The 26,397-nt window shown below is 40.0% G+C and overlaps 1 protein-coding gene across 4 annotated transcripts; it reads right to left on the bottom strand.

Annotated features, from left to right (window-relative positions):
- Positions 1-5,518: 5,518 nt before the first annotated feature.
- LOC143692165 (uncharacterized) lies at positions 5,519-25,726 on the bottom strand. Of its 4 annotated transcripts, none has more exons than XR_013180016.1 (10): positions 25,402-25,726; positions 24,794-24,973; positions 23,354-23,527; positions 22,735-22,880; positions 21,123-21,177; positions 19,799-19,897; positions 16,781-16,915; positions 15,339-15,488; positions 14,760-14,828; positions 5,519-11,341 (listed from the first exon to the last, which is right to left on the bottom strand). XR_013180016.1 is itself a non-coding variant. In XM_077171751.1 (10 exons), exons 2-10 carry the CDS (start codon positions 24,851-24,853, stop codon positions 10,527-10,529), a joined length of 1,683 nt encoding a protein of 560 aa, XP_077027866.1. In that variant the 5' UTR covers positions 24,854-24,973; positions 25,402-25,726; the 3' UTR covers positions 5,519-10,526. The 4 variants fall into 4 exon arrangements, 3 of the variants coding, with proteins under 3 accessions (XP_077027866.1, XP_077027868.1, XP_077027867.1); XM_077171751.1 differs by having other exon boundaries at positions 16,781-16,895; XM_077171753.1 differs by lacking the exon at positions 23,354-23,527 and having other exon boundaries at positions 16,781-16,895.
- Positions 25,727-26,397: the final 671 nt, after the last annotated feature.

The raw sequence follows: 26,397 nt of genomic DNA, 5'->3' as shown, positions 1-26,397 counted from the left end.
TCGCTGCTCTCTATTGTATACTCCCTGCGTTTCCTTAATCACTCCACTAAGCAACATTGTTAATATTTGCCAGGCGGGTGCCATTGTTGCCCTTGTCATCCATCACGCCTGCGCTTTGCCCAAATTGCTTTAGCTTGTTCTCACTCAAAATCTCTCAAGTGATGTATTTGTGGTATTGCTATTCTTACTCTCCATTCAGTAGCTATTATCTTGCTCTCTAGTACAATTTGGTTTACTACAGCAATTAAAGCAAGTTTAAACTGCAACCACAGTAACAATCTTTGCTTATGTATTTCTATCAAAGATACATCTTGGAGATAACTCTGATATCTTCTTGAGTTATGCCTTAAAAATTTAGCTCATGCCATTCTTGGGGTAATAGTGTTAAGTGTGTAAGAGCAGTTATTGCATATTAGGTTAATAGGCTTAAATTTTTGCTTTTTCCCTCGGACCACTGCTAAATGATGTTCTTGACAAACTTGTCGCCAAGTTTTTAAGTGACGCTTTATACAACGAACCTTAAGCCATGCCTTACATGCACAACCATGCAGATATCAAGCATTTTCTATCTGATTTACAGCTTGTGATGGAAGTGAAGGTAAAAGAAGTCTGTCTACATCTAACCCGTGTGTATTAAGCTTATGTGGAGTTGCTAGTACTTCCTCTGCATAGTCCAGCAAATTTGGTAGATATTCTAACCGTTGTTCAGCGGTCAGCTGTCGAAGAATTGGATTCAGGGCCGTCTGGAATCGGTGCTTTTGCCGACTCTCCGCCTCTGGGCACGACATGGGTTGAGGACGGTGCTTTCAGATAGGGCTTCACCCACATGGCTGGAATCCAACGAATGCCTTTATCTGTAAGTAAGCACGTAGAAGCTCTTCCTCTTAATTTGCCTGTAGCTGGTCCTTCCCACACCCCTGTTTCTGGACTTTTGAACATGACCTGAATGCCGTCAGGCAATTCCTCACTTGGATTACGTGTGAGGGCACGATGCACAAGAATAGGTGGATCTTCCCTATCTCCTGTTGTTCTAAGGTAATTAAGCACAAAAATGGCTTTAGCTGTTTTTTCCTCAGGGGATAACCTTGGAGTTCCCCCTTTTTGTTTTGCAGCATGCCCTTGAATGTCTGATGGGCACGCTCAATAATTGCCTGTCCAGAAGGATTGTGAGGAATACCAGTGTCACGTCGAATACCCCACAAATTACAGAAACGTTGGAATCTTAAGGAACAGTAAGCAGGACCATTGTCAGTCTTAATTGCTAAGGGGATACCTAATATGGCAAAGCAATTGCACAAATGTTTCTCAACACGTCTCACCTGTTAAGGGAGTAGCTCATATAACTCAAGAATAGGTATCAATGCAAACATGTACAAACTTTTTCTGACCAAATTCTGCTACATGAGTTACATCCATTTGCTATAATTGCAAGGGTTGAGTACCCCTAGGGTTAACACTGTGACTAAACCAATGCCATCTGGTTGACAAGTCAGGACAGTATTGCACAATACCAGAAGCATCAGTAAGGGGAATAGCAAATTGTTTACCTAACATTTTTGCAGATTGATGAAGAAATGCATGGGAAGTTTTGGCTTGCTGAAATTTATCAGAGTTTGGCATTGGCCAGACAGTGGCTACTAACCGATCAGCTCGAGCGTTACCTTCAGACAGACCAGGGAGAGCTTGATGACCACAAACATGAGTAATCAAGTATTCCTGCTGTCGTTGATTTAGGATTTTAAGCAATCAGCTTAAAAGGGAGTACAAATGCTCATTACTCATTTCTTCAAGCACTGCTCTTTCAAGGCGTTGGACACTGCCAACTACATAAAGTGAATCAGAAACAATGGTAATGACCTCAATATTCCAATTTTCAAAAGCCCAAATCACAGCTTTCAATTCTATTGTCTGCAATATATCTTTTACCTCTCCAAAAATGACATGCTTTTTCCACACTTTGTCTTACTGCCAAGTGCAGGCAGCCCTTTTGGGCCTTTTACCTGCATCTGTAAATACTGTCTGCCCAGACACTGGACAGTCAAATCTCCAGGGTCTGTCCTCCAGACGCTGATGCTCCACTAAAGATAACACCCGGTGCCATGGATAAGTATTGTGAACTTTACCATCATATCCAGCCAAAGCTATCTGTAAAGAAACAGAATGCTTAATTCTCTATTTAAGATATTAGTTAGCTAATGCTACAGCAATTGAATGTGGTTCATGTCTCTAGATTTCTAATATTCTCTCACTGCCCTTCATAGTCAAATGAGCCAAAAGTTCTAGTTGAGTGGTAATATTTCTAGATTGTTTTACAGGTAAAAATACTCATTCTATAATAACGAAAGGATTAGCTTAAGTTTTAACCTATTGATAAATCAAGGTGAAAGGATGCTTGGCATAATTGTCATCTTCTTTGTTCTGGGTGATGATCATCAGTTGAACTGGAACATCTTCAATCAGAGGAGGTCCATGTGAGGTAGCAACCTATGTGGCAATGTGAACTAAGGCTTGCTGTTGTTTTTTATCTTGGATCTGGCATTCATCTGCTCAAGACAAAGTACTTAGTAACTGTATTAGTGGTCCAAGTTCTTCATTAGTTATCCCACAAATAGGTCTTATCTATTGAATATTTTCTAGTAACTTCTGCACATCATGTACAGTTTTCATCTCAGTTGTAATGGTGAGTTTTTGTGGCTTCGCTACAGACTGATCAATCTGCCACCCAAGATATTTCTGAGGAGCAGAAGATGGCACCTTATCAGAAGTAATTTTCAAACCCCTTTCCTCAAGCATAATTGTCATGGCTTTTAGAACAGAGTCTAAGTGTTTTCCAGCCACTAATACATCATCCAAGTAATGATAGATGATATACTCAGGGAATTGCTGCTGAACAGGTTTTAATGTCCAAGCCACATAAATTTGGCACATCGTAGGGGAATTTTGCGTGCCTTGGGGCAAAGAAATCTATTCATACCTTTTGTAGGCTTCTGCCTTCTTGATAGATGGAACAGAAAATGCAAAATGAGTAGTGTGTTCTGGATGCAAGGGAATGGTAAAAAAACAATCTTTGAGATCAATGATCAATAGATTCTATGACTCAGGTATCATAGTAGGAGATGGAAGACCAGGTTGCAAGGCAGCTGTACTTAGCATGACTGCATTAACAGCACATAAGTCATGGAGCAACCTCCATTTCCCACTCTTGTTCGGGATGGCAAAAATTGGAGTGTTCCAAGGGGTAATCAATGCCTTTATGTGCCCTTCCTCCAGCTCTTCTTGCACTAATTGTTGGATTATGGGCAGCTTTTCCTTTGACAGCGGCCCCTGATCAATCCAAACAGGTGTATCAGTGGTCTAGCTGATTTTGAGGATTGGCTGCCTTCCAGTGGCCGCTGCTAAAAAGGCTGTGTAACAATGGTGGCTTTTAAAGTTTCTTTGTAATAAAATCACCGTTAGGATGTGTCAGGGTTACCTGTTTGTTTGGTTTAGCTCTTGTGATGTCTGTGGCTCAATATATTTCTTGTTTATCTGTGGAACCAAAGCTTCCTGTTCCCCATTCCTTGTAGTCTGTACAGGGGACACAAGACTTAAAAGGAATAAGCTGAGCAATTGGTGAACCTTTGGGAATAGATACAAGAGGGAAAAATGTTCTAACCATAATTTTAACAACCCCTTGATAGTCTGCATCAATAACTCTTGGAATTCTATTTCATCTCTTTTTACTGGCAGATGATCTCTCTAACAGTAAAGAACTAAGCTTATCTTTCATGGGTCTTTTTACAGTAGTATCCATCAGGTGTACAGCAGAGTCCGTGATGGTAACATCTACTGTGGTTTCTACTTCTACACTGGCACTTCTAGAAGTTGACGATCTAAGGGAGTAAAATCTTCTTCTTCTTCCGTGGGAGGCTGAGCTATCCAGGCAGCTCTCTGTATTTCTCTCGGCATGCTTGGAGAGGCTGCGTTCCAAGGCCCCTTTCCCTGGAACCGATATTCTCTAGTATTGTGGTTATCTTTTTTGCGGATCAAACAAAATTTTTTCATAAATGCAGAGTGACACTGACTTATTTGAATATATTTCATGCAAGATATATGCTTAAATTCCACTAGTGTTGCTTGCCACAGACCATAGTGACAAGAAGTGCTCTACAGACTTTGGACTTTTGAACAGCAATGTTTTGCTGGTCCAACCTAGAACAGTCCTAGCACTCTGGAGAAAAGGTAAAATAATTCACACTTGATTTTGAAAGCCTGGAGCAATGGAAAAAAAAATCATCCTGAATCAGAGAATGTTCAAGAGAAGCATACTGGGAGGCACAAACTGAATGAAACAACAATGTCTAAAACCAGAATGCTTGAAGCTGTGGAAGGAGAACGGGGAGATTTGCCTTGCTACCAGATCCCAAATGTGCTGTGGTTCCAGTAGCCCAATTTACAACACTCTTGGGAAGAATGAGAGAGCCACAGAGCAATTAGCAGTGCTCAGACCTGCTGGAGAGCACATGAGGTCCTATCTGAAAACCACATGCAAGTTCGATTTTTGTAAATTTACTCTGGAAAAGTAGAGAAGAGTTTAGTGATAACAGGTAGGAGTTTAATTCTAGCATCCCCTTTCCTATTCCCTCTGCTCTAAGAGAGGTCAGTTACTTTTTCTCCTGCAAACACAGTAAGGAGCCTTTTATTTCCCCCCTCTCCTGAGGGGTGAGATATAAACCCCCTTACAGCACTTAGTAGACTGATAATGCAGAAGCTGTATAAAAGAATCAGGTGATATGACACATTGAAAACAGGAGTCAAAGAAACACAGATAGCATTTTTCAATAGTACCAGTTCAGGATAAATTTCCTTTTCGCATGAGTTCCTCCCATTCAGAGCTGAAACTGAGAAAACAATCTGCCAGTAGAGAGGTCCCAGCTGTGTCAAGGTTCCGTGACAACTAGAAGTCATGACTGGCCATGCCTCCACAGATGTGTCTCTGGGCTTTGCAGGATAGCAATGAGATCAGAAACTTATAAAAAGGGCCTGCCATAAACTGCTGCAGCCTGCAAATGCCTCAGGCATTTGTTGGGGACAAAGCAGCTCCTGTCACCCATGGCTAGTGGGACTTTGCTGCAGCACTTTTTGGTTGCATATTTTCTCATGACTGTCACCTGTGTGGTGAAGGTTTTTTTTATTTATGCATTCATCATTACATCATATGCATTCATCACTACTACAGCAATAGTAGTGCAAAAATTTTCACTAGTAATGCCAATAGAAATAACATAAACTCCCCAAAAGAAAACGTTAAACAAGAGCAGTGTTACCAGCCAATTCACAAACCTTTTCTAACAGCGGAAAAGTGAAAGGTTTGTTGTGAAAAGTATTGATCTTTTACACTGTTGAAACTATCAATACCACGTGCTGGGGTTGGAACTCTCCAAGAAACAAATATTGATTTCCCTCTTTTCTGATGTACAAATGACAGACAATGGCTGAACGAACTCTGAATCTTTTAATTGTTTTGAGGCCGACAGATTCTGTTAGTATTTAATTTTTATTGTTTCATTGTTCTGCTGTTTTCTGCTGCCACCCCCCTACCCATCTTTGAAACCTTCGAGGGGAGATACTTTGCTTTTTTTTCCTTTTTTGTGTTAGAAAGACAAGTGAAGGAGTAGTTGAAATTAATGTAGTGTTCCCTATACTGCAGTTCACTGTCCGGTCTGATTCATCTAATTTTAGTATTACCTTCAGGAACATTGTAGCAATTTATTTGAAACACAAGGTACTAGTGATGATATAGCATTCTTATTTTTTAAAAACAACACACGTTCCAGAAAATCATGCTATAAAATAAATGTCTTCTTTATAATAGTGAACTGTGGACATTCCATCTCAGTATAAATGCTACAAACAGAAATCCTGCTTCAGAATCTTTAATTTCACCAATTTTACAACAAATATGAATGGCAAAATTGAAAGAGAAAGACGGAGGAATACATAGGCACATGTGTTTCTATTGATCCAAATGCTAAGCAGAATTTGGAGCAAAATGAAATGGATTAGAGCAGAGTAAATTTTTTTTCTTTAATTTTATTTTATGGAATAAGCATTAATCTTCAGTACCGGGTATATGTCATGTAAAGCTTAAAAAGTAGTTATTCATTGTCCTGAAGATCACCCAGACACAGTAAATAAATTTCATTTTTTTGGCAAGAGATCCAGGCGTTCACGCCATTGGTGATGGATCTTTCTCAAACACTGTCCTGTCTCTCATATAGTAATGAGATTACCTTGCTTGTTTTTGCTTGTCACTAAAGCCAAGCACACAGTTTTACTGAATGAATTGTTTCACTTTTCTGTTGCCTTAATATTCCTAGTAAAATATGATCTTTCTTTCCATTGGTGTCTGTGTCCTTTAAAACACCCCTGTCAATTGACAGAACAAGGGCCTAAGACCTACTGGGATCAACGTTAGATTTGTTGAAGTTGCCTAAGCAATGGTTTGTGCCACTCATTTTTTTCAACAATAGCCCAAGTCTGTAGAAAAGGGGAACTTAAGCAAGTATCTTGAGTTTCCTGAAAAGAACAAAATTCTTGGACTGCAAGCAGCATTCCCAAAGAGCTAGCAGCAACCTGAAGATACCTTGATGAACGGATTAGTGAGATTATGAGCCACGTTTGCCTGTGATGGCAATGTTGCCTTTTTCCCAACCTGGAAATGAAAGTAGAGATAATTTTAGTAAGGAGATAATATAAAAATGGATCTTTATTTGGAAGTTTTCAGGGGCACTTATGGAAGATGTCCACAAAAGCCCACTCCCTCCAGAGATGAGTACATATTTGTAGGTTTTAGGAAATTAGCGTAATTGATAAAAAGCACTAATTAGGACAACAAGTGGTGACGCAATTCCCCCCCCAGGTCAAGTTCCTTCTCTGGAGTCCCCCCTCTTGGCACTGGCTGTACTTTGTCCATTAAAATGCATCTCAAAGAGTTGTTCTTGTGTGCCAGGAAGAACCAAGATGGCACTGGGGCCTTGGACCCCCCAGCGCTTGGAGCTCTGGAATTTGTTTTGTCTTTCTGCTTAGGGAAAGGACTTGGAAAAGTATTGGGAAAACTGGTGACTAATACAGTAGGATACAGAGCTACAAACATATATGCAAAGAATATAGAAAACATAGGAAAAAAGGCAAAACCCAAATGGCATCAGCAAGGTCTTGGGCATGAACACGTATGTCCAGATGGCCTTCTCAGCCCTATTTCTGTGTATTTCTGGGAACCAGAGGAATCCTGCTTGAGCCTGTGCGGAGATGGATTTGGGAAGTAAAAATTCGTTTATTTTTTTCTCCTTGGGGCAGCTCCTGTTCCTAACATCAGCTAAGCCTCTCTCCACCTGATGCCTCTGTTGCAGCAAAACAATTCATGGCAGACAGAAGACACTGACAATTCCAGGGACATGGCTTTCTTCAGTGCCAGCTGTGAGTGGGAGTCGGAATAAAAACTCTGTAAACCACAACTCCATTGGAAGATTCCTTTCCTTTTCATTCCGTAAATAAGCTCTACATTCCCTTCTGAATTGTCAGTTGCTTGTTAAAGATGGGAACTTCTCTTTTATGATTTTTTTCCCTATGGTTTGGAATTGGATGAAGGTCTCCTTCATTCACAAACTCCAGACCAAACTGCCTTTGGAATATGGCCCATGGGCAGTTTTTGCCCAGCCATGGTACTTCTAGATCAGAAAGCAAAGGCAATGGTATTTGCAGCCAAAACCCAACAAAGCCTGGGACAGCCAAAACATTCTGGGGAGACACAGGCCTCCAGCTGTTCCTAGAAATCAATGGAGTTCCTGCCAAATGGCTCTGTAGCACTAAGTGCAATCTCTTTGCCTGGATCAGAGCCTTGCTCAATGGAAAAAACAGAAAGATCAGCCAGGGTGCTCCCAAAGGCCCATCACATCGTTTTTATTCTGCTCATCTGGCTTAAGTTTGCAACTCAATGTGTGGCTGCGGTTACACTGATGAGGAGGAAAGAAAAACAAAACAAACAAACAAACAAAAAACCACCAATAAAAAAAGAGCCTCATGGCAGGGCTATGACGTTCCACAAGAGGAATCACTGGTGTGCATTTCATGGACCTCTCTCAATCCTATTAAAGTACTGTAGTCCTGGTTTAAAATAGAGAGGTATGAAACAACTTTGGGAGACAGAGACTAAAATGGCTTATGGGATTTTTTTTTAAGAATGAGGAAAATTACTCAAAAGGTGGTTTTTTGTAACATTTTAAAATATACTACATAAAAAATAACAACTGCAATAAGTAAGAATTAAAAAAGTAAGTTCTTTGGTGTACAAATAATTAGAAACACAGAAATGTGAAGATATGAATGCATATTTTCATAAAAATATGAAATTACAGACAAAAGTCTCTGATGGTAGAGACAGGAATGTGACATACACACACACTGAGTCCATGCAGCAACAGCCAATGCTTATTGAATGGCTGTGGGAAATGGATTTGTGAAGAATTCTCACAACCTGACAGAAAGCTCACAGTCTTGTACACCTGTATGCAAACACTGAGGTAAGGTGTGCTGACTTAGGAAGGCCATGGAATAGAGATGACATTGTGGAGAGAGACTGAACTAGAAACACGTTTCAACAAGTTTCAAAATATGGTCCTGCAAAAAGACTAGATATTTTAGAGAATTAGAACTGTGAAAGATGCATTGTAGCAGGACCATGTGGGGAAAAATAGAGGTGATTTGTGTTAGAGTTAATAGCAGCATTGTGTGGCAAAAGCTAATAGGTTGAAAAACATTTATAAGGTATTGTAACCAGGAAATAGGTTGGCTTCTGCTGGAATGGCATTGAGTTTTACATCTCTTGTGTCTCACTATTCATCGAGACTGATAATGGAATCAAATCTTTTTAAATGCCTTCCAGTTGCCCATCTCTGCAAAAGCTGGGAAAACCAACAAAAGGCACCCTCTTTTATAGGGGCTTCAAATTTCCCACTCTTACCTAGCTGATTGGACAAGGGTCTTAGCTCCACCAGCTCACTGGCCAATGATATGGGTGCATTCATGGTTCAAACGGGTTGGCTGAAGTCCCCTGTTTGAACTTGAATCCAGCCTATCAGTAACACACCCGGGGACTTGTTTGCTTCTACTATCCAATGGATTAGGCTGGTTGAGTTGCTGTCTTGTTATGCCACATCATCTGTGCAGCTTTAGGCCACCTATAGCTGTCACAACCAAAAACTACATACACTTAACTATAATACAAAGGTTGGTACTTTAATTACTCCTTTTTTAATTGTACTTTAATTAGGTCTTTTTACATTGCTGGATTTTTTTTTTCTTCTGAAGAGAAGCTAGGATACTGCTCAAGAAAACTATCACATCCAATAATTAAATTCCCTGATTTCTTCTGGTGCTGGGTAAGACCTTCAGGCTGAAAGACTTGACTGAAGGCAAAGAACTAGTTCTGTGTGGTTTTGTTGACTGAAGACCCAGTACCAGTTCTTCTCCCTGTCATATGGGAGGATGCACCCATTGATGACCCAGTACTGTTTCTGGTTGGTTTCAGGTTGGTGTCCCTTGATGACCCAATGCTTGCTCTGCTTGGTGTCCCACTGGAGGGTATGTTGCTTGCAGACAAACTGTAACTTCTGTCAGATATCGCATGGGAGGATATGTCCATTGATGATCCAAAACTTGTACTTAGGTTTTGGGTCATCAGTGGACATATTGGACAGTCTGATGTCACACTGGAGGGTATGCTGCTTGCAGACAAACTGTCACTTCTGTCGGATATCCTGTGGGAGGATATGTCCACTGATGATCCAAAACCTGTTCTGTCTGGTGTCACACTGGAGAGTGTGTTGGTTGCAGACCCAGGGTACGTTCTTGTCGGGTTCGGCTGTCTGTCTCTGCCCCGACACGGGTAGGGTGGTTCTTGGGTGGCACGCGATGCAAAGGACGAGTCTGGACTCTTCAGCTTTTCGGTCTTCAGGTTGTTTATTATTTCTTATCTACAAAATTTTTCTGTCTGCCCAACAGAGGTCTGATCTGCAAGCAGTCACAGGCACTCTCTGACCACCCACGGGGCGGTCATGTCTTTTTACACTAAAATCTACGTACACAATATTTACCTTTATTTCCCAATGCTTTTTGCCCATGTTAGCAAGTGCACCTTCACCATAAACCAATCTCTAAGTGCCAACATCATCACAGGAGATGGAGGACAAAAAGAAGAAAGAAGAAGGACAAGACACGCCCTGATCCCTCCATCTTGTCTCCATAACCCCCCTGTACCAAAAACCTTAAAGTCTATATCTCACCCTCTAATTGTGTCTCTTTTACACCTTTTACTCTAAAGTGATTCTCTTGTCCTCAAACTCTTGTTACTTCTGTGGATGGATCAAAATCAAGCCACCAAACACTCTTGGCAACATTCCAGGATTTTCGAGACCCCCAAGGGTTCTCCTGGCATCTCTGGACATCGGGAACGATGTGCTGAGATCCCACACGTTCTGTCAGATATCTCATGGGAGGATATGCCCACTGATGATCCAAAACCTGTTCTGCTTGGTGTCACACTGGAGAATGTGTCGATTGGAGACAGAGTGTACATTCTGTTGGATATCCCATGGGGGGCACACGTCCATTGATGATCCAAAACCTTTTTTCTCTGGTGTCACAATGGAGAATGTGTCAGTTGGAGACAGAATGTACATTTTGTCACATACCCCATGGGGGGACATGTCCATTGATGATTCAAAACCTGCCTTCTCTGGTATCAGAATGGAGAGTGTGTTGGTTGGAGACAGAGGGTACATTCTGTCAAGTGCCCCATGGGAGGACATGTCTATTGATGATCCAAAACCTGTTCTGCTTGGTGTCACACTGGAGAATGTGTCGGTTGGAGACAGAGGGTACATTCTGTCAGATATCCCATGGGAGGACATGTCCATTGATGATCCAAAACCTGTTCTGTCTGGCGTCACAATGGAGGGTATGTTGCTTGCAGACAAACTGTAACTTCTGTCGGATATCCTGTGGGAGGATATGTCCATTGATGATCCAAAACCTGTTCTGTCTGGTGTCACACTGGAGAGTGTGTTGGTTGCAGACCCAGGGTATGTTCTGTCAGATATCTCATGGGAGGATATGTCCACTGATGATCCAACACCTGTTCTGTCTGGTGCCACACTGGATGATGTGTCGGTGGTATACAGAGTGCGCGTTCTGCGTGGTACCACACTGGAGGGTACAGGCACAGTTCTGTCTGGTGCCACAGTGGATGTTGTGTCGGTTCCAGAAACAGTATAGGTTCTGAGTCTAAGCTCTCCCCTGTGTGCTGGAATAAAAAAAATAGAAAAACAAATCAAGAGCAAATCTACGTTTCCTGTTAAATACCTCTCACAAGGGTATGTATGTGAAGTACTTATAACTGTTTGCTTCTTAAGTGCTTATTTGAAACACACGGCACCTGATTATAGATACTAATCTTTAATAGACAAAGGACATTAGCACTAGTATCCTGCCCTCAGAAGGGTTGGAAAACAATGGCACTTTATTTGAAGTGCTACACAATACTTACAGAGATCTTTTATCCCTCATCATTATAATTCCAAGGCTGTGTTTTTTAATCAAGTAAACAAACTTATTCTACAGTCTCCCTGTCACTGTTATTGGGGAACACTTGCCCTGTTGGCCACAGAAGGGATTTATTTGTTTTTGGATATATTTCACTATTAATTGAAATCAACACTTAATGTTCTTCAAATATTAGTCAAGCATATTGTTGCAGGCAACATTTTAATTAAATTACTCTAATATTCAAGTATGTTACAACAGTCTGACAAGTTAAAAGTTCACATAACTAGAATACTGAGTATCAAACAATTTTTGCATAGAAAAGGCACTTTCTTTACCAAATAGCATGTGTGGGCTTGAACTAACGTGTTTTTGTAAACTTTGTCCTAAGTTACATAATGTGATTTATAATATAAGTTTCATATTGTTATTATTTTAAACTGCATGATTTGTAATATTTAGTTACAACTATTACTTGTGTAAGCAAAGACACATGACAAGGAGAGCATTTGTCCTGGGATATGGGCATTCCTTGGCTATGTAGTAATGTTGGCAAGTGATGCTCAGTTAATTAAAATCAGGTAAGAATTGCTACTACTCCTGTAAAAAATTAGTTTCTGGGAGACATCACTGCTTGGTGTATTATAGACACTTCCAGATAAGTAAACACTGTCAGTATGCTTTTCTGTTTTGCCTGTACTGATATCTCCATTCTTTCATGTCTGCCATCATCTCAGTAGCTGGAAAATTCTCTTTTGTGGCATATGTTGGTTTTGCATGGGTTTATTTTTGGTCAGGAGGGAAGAAGCCAGCCATGAAAGTGGTATTTCTGTGAGGAGGTGCTAAAAGCTTCCTCCATGCCAAGCAAAACCAATTGCTGTCTCCCTCTGAGAATAGGCACACTGCTAAGTCAATTACAAAAGCTTGTAATGCCTCTATGGTAATTTATTCATGAAAGACAAAACCTTGGGAACTCTCTTTTTCTTCCTTGGAGAGGTGGGTAGGTGCCAGGGTCTTCCTGCTCCAGGGCTGGCCATGTGGCCAGGACGGCGCAGCCAAGATGGGCACAGCCAGGCTGGCGCCATGTGGTGCGGCTGTCTCGGTGTGGCTCACAATGAGCTTTATTTGCTTTGCTTAGCCGCTTTTAGCCAGCCATGCTGCCAACAAAGAGCCAGAAGTAGTGGCAGTGGATTTTTTTCCCCTTTTTGGTGCGCCACATGAGGAGAGGCACTGAGTGGAGCTGGCAGCTGGCGCGTCCCGCATGGCGCCGGCGGGAGCCGTGTGATCAGTGTGAGGGGCATGGCGAGCAATTGCCCAGGGTGAAGCCTGCATGGGATCAACCTTTCAATGCTGCAGAGGTCTATAAAACTTTTCAATTGATAGAACTTGAGAACAAATGAACTTATGAACACTAATTCTCTCCTGAGTCAGAGAAAAGGAAAAGGGGAAGACATGTGAGGAGAACAACATGGCGACACTAAGGTTGGTGCAGAAGAGGGAGGGGGAGGAGGAGGTGCTCTGGGCCTCAAAGCTGAAATTCTCCTGCAAGCTGTGGTGAGGACTATAACACAACAATCTATTTCCTTGCAATTCATTAAGTGCGTGGGGGAATACAGAAATCACCTGCAGCCTGTGAGAAAAAGGTGGTCATCCTGGAACGTGTGGATGCTGAGAAGCTGTGATCAAGTGAAAGACTTGAAAGAGAGAGAGAAGCCTTGCTTCCAGAGATAGAAGAAAACACCTTTGCTTTCATACTAGAACAGCTTATCCTTGAAACAAAACCCCATGAACCAAATGGCCCATGAAAAAGCAGTTGTGGGAAGACTTCTTTGCCCTTGGGAGTGACTCATGTTGCAGCAAACTTGGGTGGGGCTGCTACTCGTGAAAATTAGAACCACATTGGAAAAGTTCACAGAGAACTGTCTCCTGTGGAAGAGACTCCATGGCATAGCAAAAAAACACCTCTCTCTAAGCAGACTGAAGAAAGACTTTTAGAAGTGACAAACTGACTAAAAGCCCCATGTTTTGTCTCCCTCTGTTGTTGGTCGGAAGGAAAGAAGGGCTATGGAAGGGTTTTAAATCTCATGATTCTTTTTAAATTTCATTAATAGATTTTTCTTTATCTATTTTAAAGTTTTGAGCCTGTTTTGCCTTTAAAGTCTTTTACTTCTAATCCTTAACTCAGCCCATGAGCTTTTTAATTGTTCTTTCCCCTTCCTCTACTCAACGGTGGCAGAGGAGAATAAGTAAAGGATTTTTTGTAGGTGCACTGGCTTTTAATGCACTGTAGGTGCATTGGCTTTTAGCCAATGTCAAACCCATGACACTATCAGATTTTACTTTACTTACTATCACTGTGAGAACATTCACATGTTTCAAAGCAAATAAACCATTCACTACTAACAGTACTAAGAAAAAGTTACAATTATTTGAGGTCCACATTTACTGAATTCTGTCCTACACTATTTCCAAGAAAAAAAATGCAAGACAGAGGGTGACAAGAAAAAAGCCCAGTCTGACAAATTTCTACAACTTAGAGAAAGCAAGGTTTAAAAAGCAAGGAAATGCAAAGAACTGCAATGGCTTAGGGAGAGGTGTTTTTTTGCTATGCCATGGAGTCTCTTCCACAGGAGACAGTTCTCTGTGAACTTTTCCAATGTGGTTCTAATTTTCACGAGTAGCAGCCCCACCCAAGTTTGCAAGGAAAGGCTATTACAAAAACATTAATGGTTTAAAACAGAAAGAAAGGAAAAAGCCTTTAAAAAAATTTAAAATAGTAATGAAAGAAAAAAATGAAAAACCAAATACCCATCCACCTGCCACCAACACTCCCCCAAACCAAAAAAATCCAAACAACCAAGCAACCAAACACAAACAAAAATAAAAATAACCAAGCAAATGGGGACCACTAGGAAAAAAAAAAACAAACCTACTAAAAATTACAAAAATTTTAATCCCTGTCCTAGCTATCACCATCCCCTTCCTCTTCTGAAAAACGTCTCTGAACATTTCTGTTTGTGCTAGTTTTAATGCTACATTATGGAATGCTACATTTACAATTCAGTGTTTTGTGCATTTACAATTAAGTGTTGTTGCGTTTGCCTACAGCAGCTGTGCAGCATGAAGGGAGATGCTGGCTGGGAACCCACATCCTGTCATTGCTTGCAAAGCACACTTACCAGCAGGAGCAGGAGTAGGAGCAGCAGCTCTACCAGATGCTTGGGATGAAATGTGAGGCTGAAGAAGATCTGTTTAGTAAAAGTAAGTTTTAATAAGCAAGGAAATGCACAGAATGGAAATAGTTATGGTTACAAGGAAAGGTGATTACAAAATGTTAATGGTTTAAAACAGAAAGACAGGGAAAAGCCTTTGGTTAAAAAGAAAGAAAGCAAGCAATTAAAAGAAGTAAAAAAAGAAAAAAATCAAAAATCAAATGCCCACCCACACACCTCAACCCCTCCCCAAAACCAAAAAATTCCAATCAACCAAGCATCCAAACCCAAACTAAAACCAAAAAACCCCACAAGGAAATAGGAGCCAATAATAAAAAACACTAATCCATGTGTCAGCTTCCACCATCTCCTTTCTCTTCTGAAAACAGTCTCAGAACATTTCTCTTAGCACTAGTTTTAATACTCCCTTATGTTTATATTTAAGTATTGTTTGCCCAGAGAAGCTGTGCAGCATGAAGGGAGATGCTGTCTGGGAACCCACATTCAAGTGACTTTAATTGCTTGAAAGGCACAAAGCACACTTACCCACAGGAACAGGAGCAGCAGCAGGAACAGCAACAGAAGGAGGAGGTGGAGGAGCAGAAGCAGGAGCAGGAGGAGGAGGAGGTGGAGGTGGAGGTGGAGGTGGAGGTGGTGAACCACCTGCTTCAGATTCAATGTGGCAGTGTGAAGATTCTGTTTGGAGAAAGTAAATTGTAATAAGCAAGGAAATGCTTAATACTGGAATGGTTGTGTTTGCAAGGAAAGGCTGTTACAAAATGTTAATGGCTTCTAACAAAAAGAAAGGGAAAAGTCTATGAAGGAAAGGAAAGGAAATTGCAAGGAAAGGAAAGGAAAGGGAAAGGAAATTTCAAGGAAGGGAAAGGGAATTTCAAGGAAAGGAAATGAAATGTCAAGGAAAGGAAATGTCAAGGAAATTTCAAGGGAAGGATATTTCAAGGAAAGGAAAGGAAAGGAAATTTTAAGAAAGGAAATTTCAAGAAAAGGAAACGAAAGGATATTTCAAGGAAATTTCAAGGAGAGGAAAGGAAATTTCAAGGACAGGAAAGGAAATTTCAAGGAAATTTTAGGGAAAGGAAATTGAAGGAAAGGATATTTCAAGGAAATTTCAAGGAAGTTTCAAGGAAAAGAAATTTCAAGACAAGGAAATTGCAAGCAGATCTCAAGGCAAGGAAAGGAAATTTCAAGGCAAGGAAACGAAAGGATATTTTAAAAAAAGGAAAGGAAATGAAATTTCAAGGAAAGGAAAGGAAATTTCAAGGAAGTTTCAAGGAAAGGAAAGTTCAAGAAAAGGAAAGGAAATTTCAAGGAAAGGCTATTTCAAGGAAATTTTAGGGAAAGGAAATTTCAAGGAAAGGAAAGGAAATTTCAAGGCAAGGAAATGAAAGGATATTTCAAAGAAAGGAAAGGAAAGGAATTGCAAGGAAATTTCAAGGCAAGGCAAGGAAATTTCAAGGAAAGGACAGAAAATTTCAGAGAAAGGAAAAGATATTTCAAGGAAGTTTCAAGGAAAGGAAATTTCAAGGCAAGGAAAGGAAAAGGAAGGCAAGCAAAGTTCCAGGAAAGGAAAGTCCCAGGAAAGGAGGAAGGATAATAATATTAAAAAAAAAAACCAAAAAACAACTCAAAAACCAAACACATACCCACCCACCACCACCACTCCCCAAAACCAAAAGAAATCCAACCAACCAAGCAACATTCAAACTACAACAAAAAAACCCCTAATCAAATAATGACCAATAGAAAAAAAATACAGCACGAATTTTAAGTCCTGTGTTAACTTTCATCACCTTCTTTCTCTTCTGATATATGTCTCTGAACATTTCTGTTTGCACTAATTTTATTGCTTCAATATGTTTACAATTAAGTGGTGTTGTATTTGCCTACAGAAGCTGTGCAGCATGAAGGGAGATGCTGGCTGGGAACCCACATCCGAGTGACTGTAATTGCTTGCAAAGCACACTTACCATCAGGAACAGGAGTAAGAGGCACCAAAGCTGCTTCGGATTCAAAGTGAGCCTGTGAAGATTGTCTTCCTGTTCTTAATGCTTCAATTCTGGCAGTGCCCGTGAGTAGAGATCCCTAAAATGTCCAAACATGTTCTTTAAATAAAAGTAAAAGGAATCATTAGTGCCAGGCAAGCTACACTTAAATGCCAAATAGCACACATCCACATTTGTTACAAAAGACAGAATTTTTTTTTAGCAGAGAAATCAAATACAGTTTGGAAGCCAGGCAGATTCTTAGTCCCAGGACTTGAACATCAAAAAGGTCTAACAATGGATTTTGTATTTCTTCTAGAATGTTGAATACTAATGTAATTGAGGAGCAGGGAATGAGTCCACACCCTAGTTAGAAGATGCTGTGATGTTTTCAAGTATGCAGTACAGCACTGAGCTCTTGATACAATTTTTTCATTTTATTTAAATACAAGACTCACTGCAGGTTCAATTTTTGTTCACAAAAAATTACCACATAGTTTCAAGCTAATGTTCACACTTCCAAGATGAGTCAAGTTACTAATCCTTCCACTCCACAGCAAAAAAATTAACTTGCAGTAACAAAAGAAACATTGTAAACCTACAGACCTCTGAAAACAAATAATCCGATTGCACTAGAACTGGAAAGATGTAGCTGTTTCCATGTATGTAGTGGAATAATGTCCCAATTTTGTTATATTGGTTTAGATTGATGATAAAGTTAGCAGGACAAGAGAGCACAGATGATTTGGCAGTACTGGTAACTTTATATCTACCCCAAGTAGTCTCAACTAACCGTTGAAATTATTGGTCTTCTTTACAACGCATAATCATATTTTATTTGTTATAATTTTTCCCTTCAGATAGTATGAAATTGGACTTTTGAATGTAAACCTGTGATACAGACAAAAATTAACCTTGTACCACAAACAGGGATTTACAAAGGTTTTTCAGTTTTCCTTTTCAGTTTTCACATTGCTGATCTTCAGAATAGATGTTAACCCAGGTAAAATCAACCGGGTTGTTTCATTGGGGTGTCTAGGAAACAGCAGTGGCAAATTAACCCATATCACATCTTTTTTCATGAGAAAAAATCTCCAAAATGTCTTGGTTCTGTGGTTCTAGTCCTAAAAGAGGATTCTTGAAGATTATAAGGCCTTTAATTTAAATATGCACATCGCAGACTAACTAAGGCAGTTCTAGAGGATGTGCCTGCAAACAACTCCACTGCTTTCAATGACAAGTGTCCCTAAGATGATTCCTACATGCTTACCTCACTCAAGATTACAGGATTGCGCTTAATACAGTTTGGCATGGAGTAAAATTAAAATCCATTAGGTGACCTCTGTCTATAAAAAGGCAAACTTTGTAATAAAACCTCAGTAATGAGCTTGGAAAGGAATCAAACAGGAACTAGAGATGAGGGCTGAGGAGAGAGAGAGGGAAAAGGGTGAAAGAGAGATGAGGAAAGGGAGAAAGAGAAAAAGGGATGGAGAAAAGGAAGTTCACAGTGACACCGACTGTGAGCCATTGCTGCTGTTTGTATATGTATTGAGTTACCAAGTGCACCTGAGGCTGCAGGTGAACAAGAACTTCACAGTTCTGCCCCACCAGCGAGCTCCCCAGCACATACTGTACTATGTTATTTATACCACAAGCACTCTGTGCAAATATGAAATGCAACTTTTTGTGTTTATGATTCTCTTCTGGAGAGAAAGAGGGAACAGGCTGCAGGTGCTTCTGCAATCATTGTGAGGTCAAAAAAGAATGGGAGTTGGGATGGGACTTAAAAAAAGAAAAGCAGCATCCACTACCAAATTAGAAAATAAGGATTTTAAAGCTGGTGATTGCCACAATGCCTCCTGTGCTAATTAAGCTTCATGGGAATCTCAAGGCATTATATATTTCATATTTCCATATTTTAGTGTGGAAACACGATAATGCACACATAATTTATGTCTTTATCATATTGAAATGTATGTATGCATGCAAGAGGGCAACAGTGAGAAATTATAATCTGCCTTTCTTGAATGTTTGATTTTGTGACCCCGATCCTGCAATTATATTCTGCATTAGAACACAAAATCTACAATCAATTGGGAGGAATTACTGCAGAAGCTTACACACTGTATGCAATACTTACCCTGTCTAAGTTCCTTGCACTTTACTTGATTACCTACTCTCTCTCTAATTCAGACAGAGAAGTACAATGAAAGAAATATGTACTCACTCTGCCTTTTCTTCTCTCATTAGGAAAAAAATTCTGCTTTAGCACTAATGTATTCTGCACAACTACAGACTAAGGGATAGTTTCTGTAGAAGACCAAACTTAAAAACAGTAAGGATGCATTGCACTGAATCTGCATTCAGAGCTGAAAATATGGCACATTATTGGTAAATTTCTCTTTTTTTCCCACTCATTGTTTTGTCCTAAAAAAATCAGTATTTTGAAATGTGCAAGTCTTTAAACCTACAGAAGCAAAATAGCTTCTATATTTAAACATTCTAAATAGCAATCTCTTTTAAATGAGGAATGCTCTAAACACCACAGTTAATTCTAGAACCGTGGGTTGAAAAAATCTGATACTGACCAAGAAGGAGCCTGAAAATCTCATCTTTTTTGTTTGGTTGGTTTTGCTTTTTTGTGGGGATCTTAGTTTTGGTTTTGTTTGTGGGTTTTTTTAATTAGTCTTGTGTATATTAATGGGAAAAAAAGTGAAGGGGATAGAGGGATATTAATTTCCAAATATATATACTTCTGTCCATGTTTGTTTTCCCATCCATTATTTAATACTGTAACTGCAAAACTGAAAGTTGACATCATCTCTGAAATACCATGTGCAAGAGTATACATGGAAATTCTTTCAACTGTTGACTGCAATACTTTTGAAGCTTTTTGCTCTCCACATGCTCAGAGCATAATCTGTCTGCCTGTTACAGCTCAGATGCAAAAAGGAAAGAAAATTAAAAAAAAAAAACAAAACAGGATTGGTTTTAGACTCTAACCTGGAATGATGCAGCCTCTGGCCTGTCTCTCATTGCTTCCTCTGAAAGGGTCTTCAGGCTGGGGAGTGGCATGGCTGATGCCACAGCCTCGTCTCTGACCTAAAGGGAAAATAGCCCAGCATCAGTGGTAATTCTCCTTCAGACACACCAGCGGGGGTGAACGGTGTCCCCTTGAGCCCATTGAGTGGACTTGCATTGATCACTGGACCTAACATCTATGGATAAAGTACAACTGATTGAATTTTCATTGCAAATAAATCTCTCATTCACAGTGCTGGGAGAGAATGCTACCAAAAAAAAAAAAAAAAAAAGTACCCTGCCCTGAAAAGAGAAAGGCCACGGACATGGCACGACGTATCTATTACTGTAAGAACACAGCAGTTGCTGCATGACATTCACTTCCAAAGTTTGAAAGAAGCCAGTATGAAGATGGTGGTGGCACAAAGGAAATTTTTTATCAGCACAGTTTGCTGTAGGTGAACCACGCAGTTTAGGTTCTGTCACTTTCCATGAGCATTAAAGGAAAGAGACTTGAAAAAGATATCTGAAAATAAAGTTAAGAACAGTTTTGGTGAATACAGAAACTAAAATAAAGAAGAGATTCCCATTTTGCTAGGAATTAAAGATATAGTAAAGGGAAATGGACACTCCAAGGTAATGAAAACATCTCTGGCTCTGTGCTGCTGTAGATTAAAAGCAGTTATAAAACCACCTACCATTAGAGCTATAGTATAATATGAAAATATTCCTTTCTCCTAAATAATTAATATGTATAGCTTTGTTGGACCTTCAAATAGTCTTATACCAGGCCACACTTGTACAAGTCAGAGAGAAAACTTGAGATCATTATTAAATTTAAAATGAGCTTTAAAAAAATACCATGGAAGGTTCTGACCACAGATTATGACTTCCTGCATTTTCTTTTCCTATTAATAATTTTCAGAGGTTAAAGTAGCAGACACAAAGCCAAATGTTTTATGGCCACCAAGTATGTGATCTCTCATTATTCAGTAGAGGGTTAACCACCACAATTGCTAATTTTTTGTATGCTGCATTAGTCTTGACAACCAGAAATAGTGTTCAGCGAGGGAAGGCAAGGGAATTTTGTCATAACTTCTACATTTAGAACAAGGTGTGTGTATACTGCAAACTTGCATTTTATTCCACTATAGTTTTTTAAGATGGTAGAAGTTGAGGGAGGAAACTTCAACTCTAAGGAAAGGAAGTTGCTTTGCAACAACTTTTCTCCTCCCCTGAGAATAAACAGTTCTAAGAGTTTGGCATGTTTGGAACACAAATCAGAGGGAGCACTTCAAATTCCTACCTCATTCAGGGCAGCCTCCACAGCTTTTATATGATTAATGATCAACTCTTCGTCTCTATTATAAAAGAAAAGAAAACAAAACAAAACAAAACAACAATGGAGTAACTTTATAGAACTGAAGCTCTTCCAATGTACAAATTAATCTTCAGCTACTTTATGGTTTTGATGTCTTGTAAAATAATTGTTGATAAACTGTTGAAATTGTTGATAAATTGTTGATAAACTCCAATGCAAACCCTAAAAATAGTTCATATTGGTGCATTTGGTGCATTTCCAAATGAAAGATGCTTCTGTTGAGGATAAGCAATTAAAACTGATCTAATTATATGCCTATCAAAACTATCATGGCTTGGATACAGAGGTCATTAAAAGTCTCTAGCAGGATGGTATTATATTCTTGTATTGGAAAACACTGACAGATTCTGTTTATTTCATCTGCTTTGCTTATATGCTCCAAAGGGAGGAAAAAAACCCTATTTATTGTGAAGAGCTGCTAGAACAATGAAGGGAAAGTTGTCTTTGTTGATTTTCAGTTGCTATATACAGAAAAAAAATGCCATTTTTAAAGTCTCTTCACATGAAAATAATCTTTTCTGGATATATGTGTGGCCACAAAGAAGAATGTCCAAAATAGATTGGGGTGATTACAATGGAAAGGGCAAGCGTTCCAGAACAAATCCTTCTGCAGGTGACAGCTGCTTTGATCAAATCCTACCAAATAACATTTGTCATTTTAATTAGCTTGTTAAACATTTCATTGAGGATTATACAAATTGCATTATTTCCCTCGTGCATACAGCCCTTACAGCTTCTCAGATGTTTGTCTTCAGAGGTCAAATGAACCCATGTATGACTAAAATTTTTTTAGATCCTAGCCATAAAACAATATTCATAATACATGCTTCATACTATGGTAAGTATTAGACAACAAAGTCTGCAAAGTTGTTGTTTTATTTTAATCTCACCATATGGCGTAAGAATAGGTTAGTAATAAGCTCCTTCAAGTCATGGGGGCTCCTTTTGACCACCAGTCTTTTCAAAACCAGTGCCTGAGCCTTTCCTGCCACTCCAGGTTATGGTGCAAGTGGTGTGGGGATTAGGTGTAAATCCAAAACTCCCTGAAATCAGCTGGAAGATCTGTCTTGTACCACAGGAAAGGCGAGATCCAAAATGGGTTTCAGTCCCTTTGGCAGTGAAGACCTGTCCCCTAGCTGATGCTTCTGTATTTACTATAACTAAATGGTATCTGCCTATAACAAGATGGCGTGGAAACACAGAGAACAAACAATCATTTCTTAAATAAACAAAACTTTAAGATCTGCCAAAGAGATGTTGTCAGATCAGTAAGATCACACAGGTCTTTTATTTGCCAGTTCTTTCAGCACCCAGAATTTGGAGCACTATTAGGGGATAACTGCATAAAATGTATGACCTAGTATTTTGAACTAACACTTTTGTTTTTAGAAGATTATGTCTGAATTTCAAAAAAAAAGGAGACAGATGTACTTTTCTCTTCTAACCTTACACTTTCCAGGGCTAAAACCTGCCCATGGAAGTAGGAATTTAAATTTTTATACATTTTAAGTGACATCCCCCAGGCCCCAGGGCTCACATTGCTCCCTGTTGGATGGCACGTTCTGCCTCCTGGAGAGTCTCCTGCAGCTGCTGCTGGTCCTGCTCTGTGTCTTTCAGGAGTCTATTCTGGTGATCCAGAACTTGGTCTCTTCTCCTCAGCTCTTCTGTTGCATTAGAGAGGCTCTGCCAGCAGAGAGCAGAGTTGCTATTTAGCCCAAAGAAACTTCACTTTATGCCACTGGCTACTAACCAACATGGAAGACAAACTGATTGTGAAGTACATTTGGACCACTGCATCCTACGGTTTTATGAATTTCCTAGCAAAAGCATTAATGACTCAGAACCACCCCCCCCCCCCTCAGTTTTTAGTATATTTGCTATGTATAAATAAGTTTTAGAAAACAAAATTAGCGTAGGTAAAAAGCCCAAATCAAACCCCCACTGAAGACTTTTTCCTTAATTGTTGAAAATAAAACATCCATAGCTTAAGAAAAAAAATGGAGTCTTTGAAGTGTTTTCTCAGTAGCCTAAAATTCTCAGCAGACTGAGTAGTGTGTGTATTTACTCCTCTTATTTCATTTATACAAGGACTGCACTATTTGGCTTGTTTAACAGAAGGTGAAACTCTGGTGACTGTTCCAGAAGAATAACATTACCATCAGAGGTACATTGGAGAGCTGGCTTCTATCTTTGTTGGTACATGAGTGCAATTCCAGTGTATTACTCAGCTCCTGAATTCGTCGCTGGTGTTCTTGTAAAAGCAATTGTGCCTCATGCTCACGCTGCAAAGCATTATCTAACTCCCCCTGTACATTGTCTTGGTTGATTCTCTGGAAAGAGAAAGAAGTTGTGCCTGATTCTGTAATTATATTCAGTGCTTTCCCTACCACTAAGTGAGTTCCACTTGCAAACCTACCAAATTCCAAAACAATTGCATGCTTAGGATTAGTATTGAGATTTTTTTAACATGAAGACAGATCACTGGACAGTAAAATGGCAGACCAGTTAATTACTGTGATTTTTATAAAGAACATTCATGTAAAGTCTAGGCATTCATAATTCTTGTCAAAGTAGCACCCTAGGATGCAAAACTTCAATATTTAGAAGGAAAAATACGCAGATCAATGTTCAAAAACTTAGTGGATAGCTTATTAATCCTTGTAAACACCTTTGTGGACTGTTCTTCTCCTCCAAAAACTGTTCCAGATTGAGGAAATAATTCTTCAAGGAAAGTCGTCATCTACGTTTCAACTACAATCTAAAATGCAACAAGTTTCGTCCAACTGTCCCAAAACACTAAGGGAATAAAACCTGTTAAGAACAAAACTGAAGATGACTAGAGATTTTTGAGTTAAAAAAAAAATCCATTTTACTAGCTAGGAACAGGAAGGACAATGGGTGAGACATCATCTAGCAGATATTCTCTGCTTGGAAGTGTTTGGATTGGGACACCCTGACAGGTGCTACCAACTAGGCTTCAGGTTAGGGAACCCACAGTGTCTCGGTAAGTCAATCAGCAACAGCAAAAGACTCAGGGGAATTTTGGGCATTTGTGCTACTGACAATGTCGGAGAAGGCTTTTTCTCCCCCTGCCAAAAAGTAACTTCTTCAGGGAAACAGACCCAGGAAAATTTGAACTGTTTTTATTATAACAACATCCATTATTATGTTTTTCATCAACATCCATTTGGAGTTAAAACTGCTACATTTATATTTCATGAACTTCTCATGAACGTACTTTTATTGAATACGTTCATTCCAGCTGACTTTACTCTGTGGAAGTGAAATCTTCTTTTAGGATACATAAATCACATCAACATTTCCAACAAATGGGAGAACCTGCATTGCTGAAGACCAAACTGTCATTTATACAGGATACCTCCTTCTACAAATCAAAAGGAAACTCCAGTGGAAAAAGGGTATTTCTAAATACATCTGTCTTCTAGTTTAGTGACATTTACTGGACAAGTTTTCTGGAAAATTCTATTGAAAGGAAATCAATTTTATGCTTGTTTTCCAAAATAAAACAAATCAAAAAATGTGTAGAAAGGAGAATCTCTTTTAAGCAAGAGAGTCTCCAAGTCAAATGTACTTACACGCTGAAGTTCATTTAATTGCTCTTGCAGTCTGCAGGCTTTTTCAGCTTCTTTTTGCATCTCGTTGAAAGCCCATCTGCATTCTGCAAGCTGCAGGTGCAGTGAGTGGGACTCTACCTCTGCTGCATGAAGCCTTTGTAAAAATCCAAATATTTCTTGCCGCAAGATTGCTATGTTTCTCTGTCAGCAAACAAAAACAAGTTGATGGGCTATAAAGTCTGCTATTTTAGCAAGCAAATGAATAATATTTAAGACCCAAGAAAGTGAAGACAAAACCATCATTTTTTCCTCTATCTCTAAAAGACATACACAAAAGTCTGAACCTGTCACCTACCAAGGGTTACTGCAAATTCTGTTTACAAAGAACTACTATTTTCACCTAAAGTCTACTATAAAATATTAGGAGAGAAAGTGTTTGTCTTTTCATTTTGGTTAAAGGGAAGAAGGTTATCTTTACTGAAAGAAAGGATGGTAAACATGAGAAAATAGAAAACAATAATAAAAAGCAACCTTAACACTTACATCAAGCCAAAAGCAAATTTGTTCTTAGAAGCTACTACAGATCTGATAGAACTTGAAAAAAAAATCTTTTACTTGGATACACTAACCTGTTGCGGTTTGTTTCAGGTATGTTCTGTTTCCCCCACGTTATGATGTTAATGGTTCTGCCTGCGTTCCCCTCCGTTCCACAGTTCCTTGTCAATCTCCCAACCCCTCCCCGGTTGCCCCAGTTACCGATGTATCTTTTTAATTCCCCGCCCCCGGCTGCCTGCCAGTCACCCGGCACTCCTGCCTCTATCTCTAGAACCTTCTAGCCAGAGCGTCGGGTGATTGGTTCAGGGGCCGGGGGCCCTCCCTCCGTTTGTTACAATTGGTTCTCCTTTGATGTCTGTCACCTATGTATCCCCCTTCCCCAGACTCGGATTTGTTCATGTGTTGTTACCACCCCTACCTCCCACTCCCTTTAAAACCCAGTGTTTTCCCCCCCCCACCCACCCCCCCCCCTCGGCGCTTTCTTGTTCCTGGATCGTTTGGGTACGCTTGGTCCCTCCGGGGGCTCAATAAAGCCGATTTTGCCACTAGCCGGAGAGTCGCTCTTCCTCCTGCGGAGTGGAAGTCCTGCACGGCAACGTCCCTTTGGCTGAAGGCGGGCTGGCCGGCTAGCCTGGGCGTTCACCATCTGCCGGCCGACTTCACTAACCCTCCTCCAGAAATCCTTTGTCAGTAAACAAAAAGACCTATTCACACTCTAATGTGTGACAAATCTACTTCTTAGTGTCCATGTAGTAGTACTTCATTGTCATGGACTCATCACCAGCCTGAAACCAAAGAAATGCTGCTATCAAGGGAGCTTCACCATTGCTGTAAACCTATTTTCCTGAAGGAGGACTGTAAATCTGCTTACTGTGCTGGGCAGTCTGTCATACAATCCAGTTTCCAGGGCCTGGCCATTTACTCTCTGGAGGCCACGAGCCAGCCTCTGTGTGAGGGAGTCCCTCTCCAGGCAGGCTCTGCACCCACGAGCGTTCCCTTGAGCTGTCTCCCTCAGAACGCTCAGGTTGTCCATCAGTTGTGCAAAGCAGTTCCCGGCTGCACTGATAAGT

This window comes from Agelaius phoeniceus, chromosome Z, assembly GCF_051311805.1.
Source record: "Agelaius phoeniceus isolate bAgePho1 chromosome Z, bAgePho1.hap1, whole genome shotgun sequence".
Taxonomy (NCBI): Eukaryota; Metazoa; Chordata; class Aves; order Passeriformes; family Icteridae; genus Agelaius; species Agelaius phoeniceus.
This window is presented reverse-complemented; position numbering and strand designations above follow the sequence as displayed.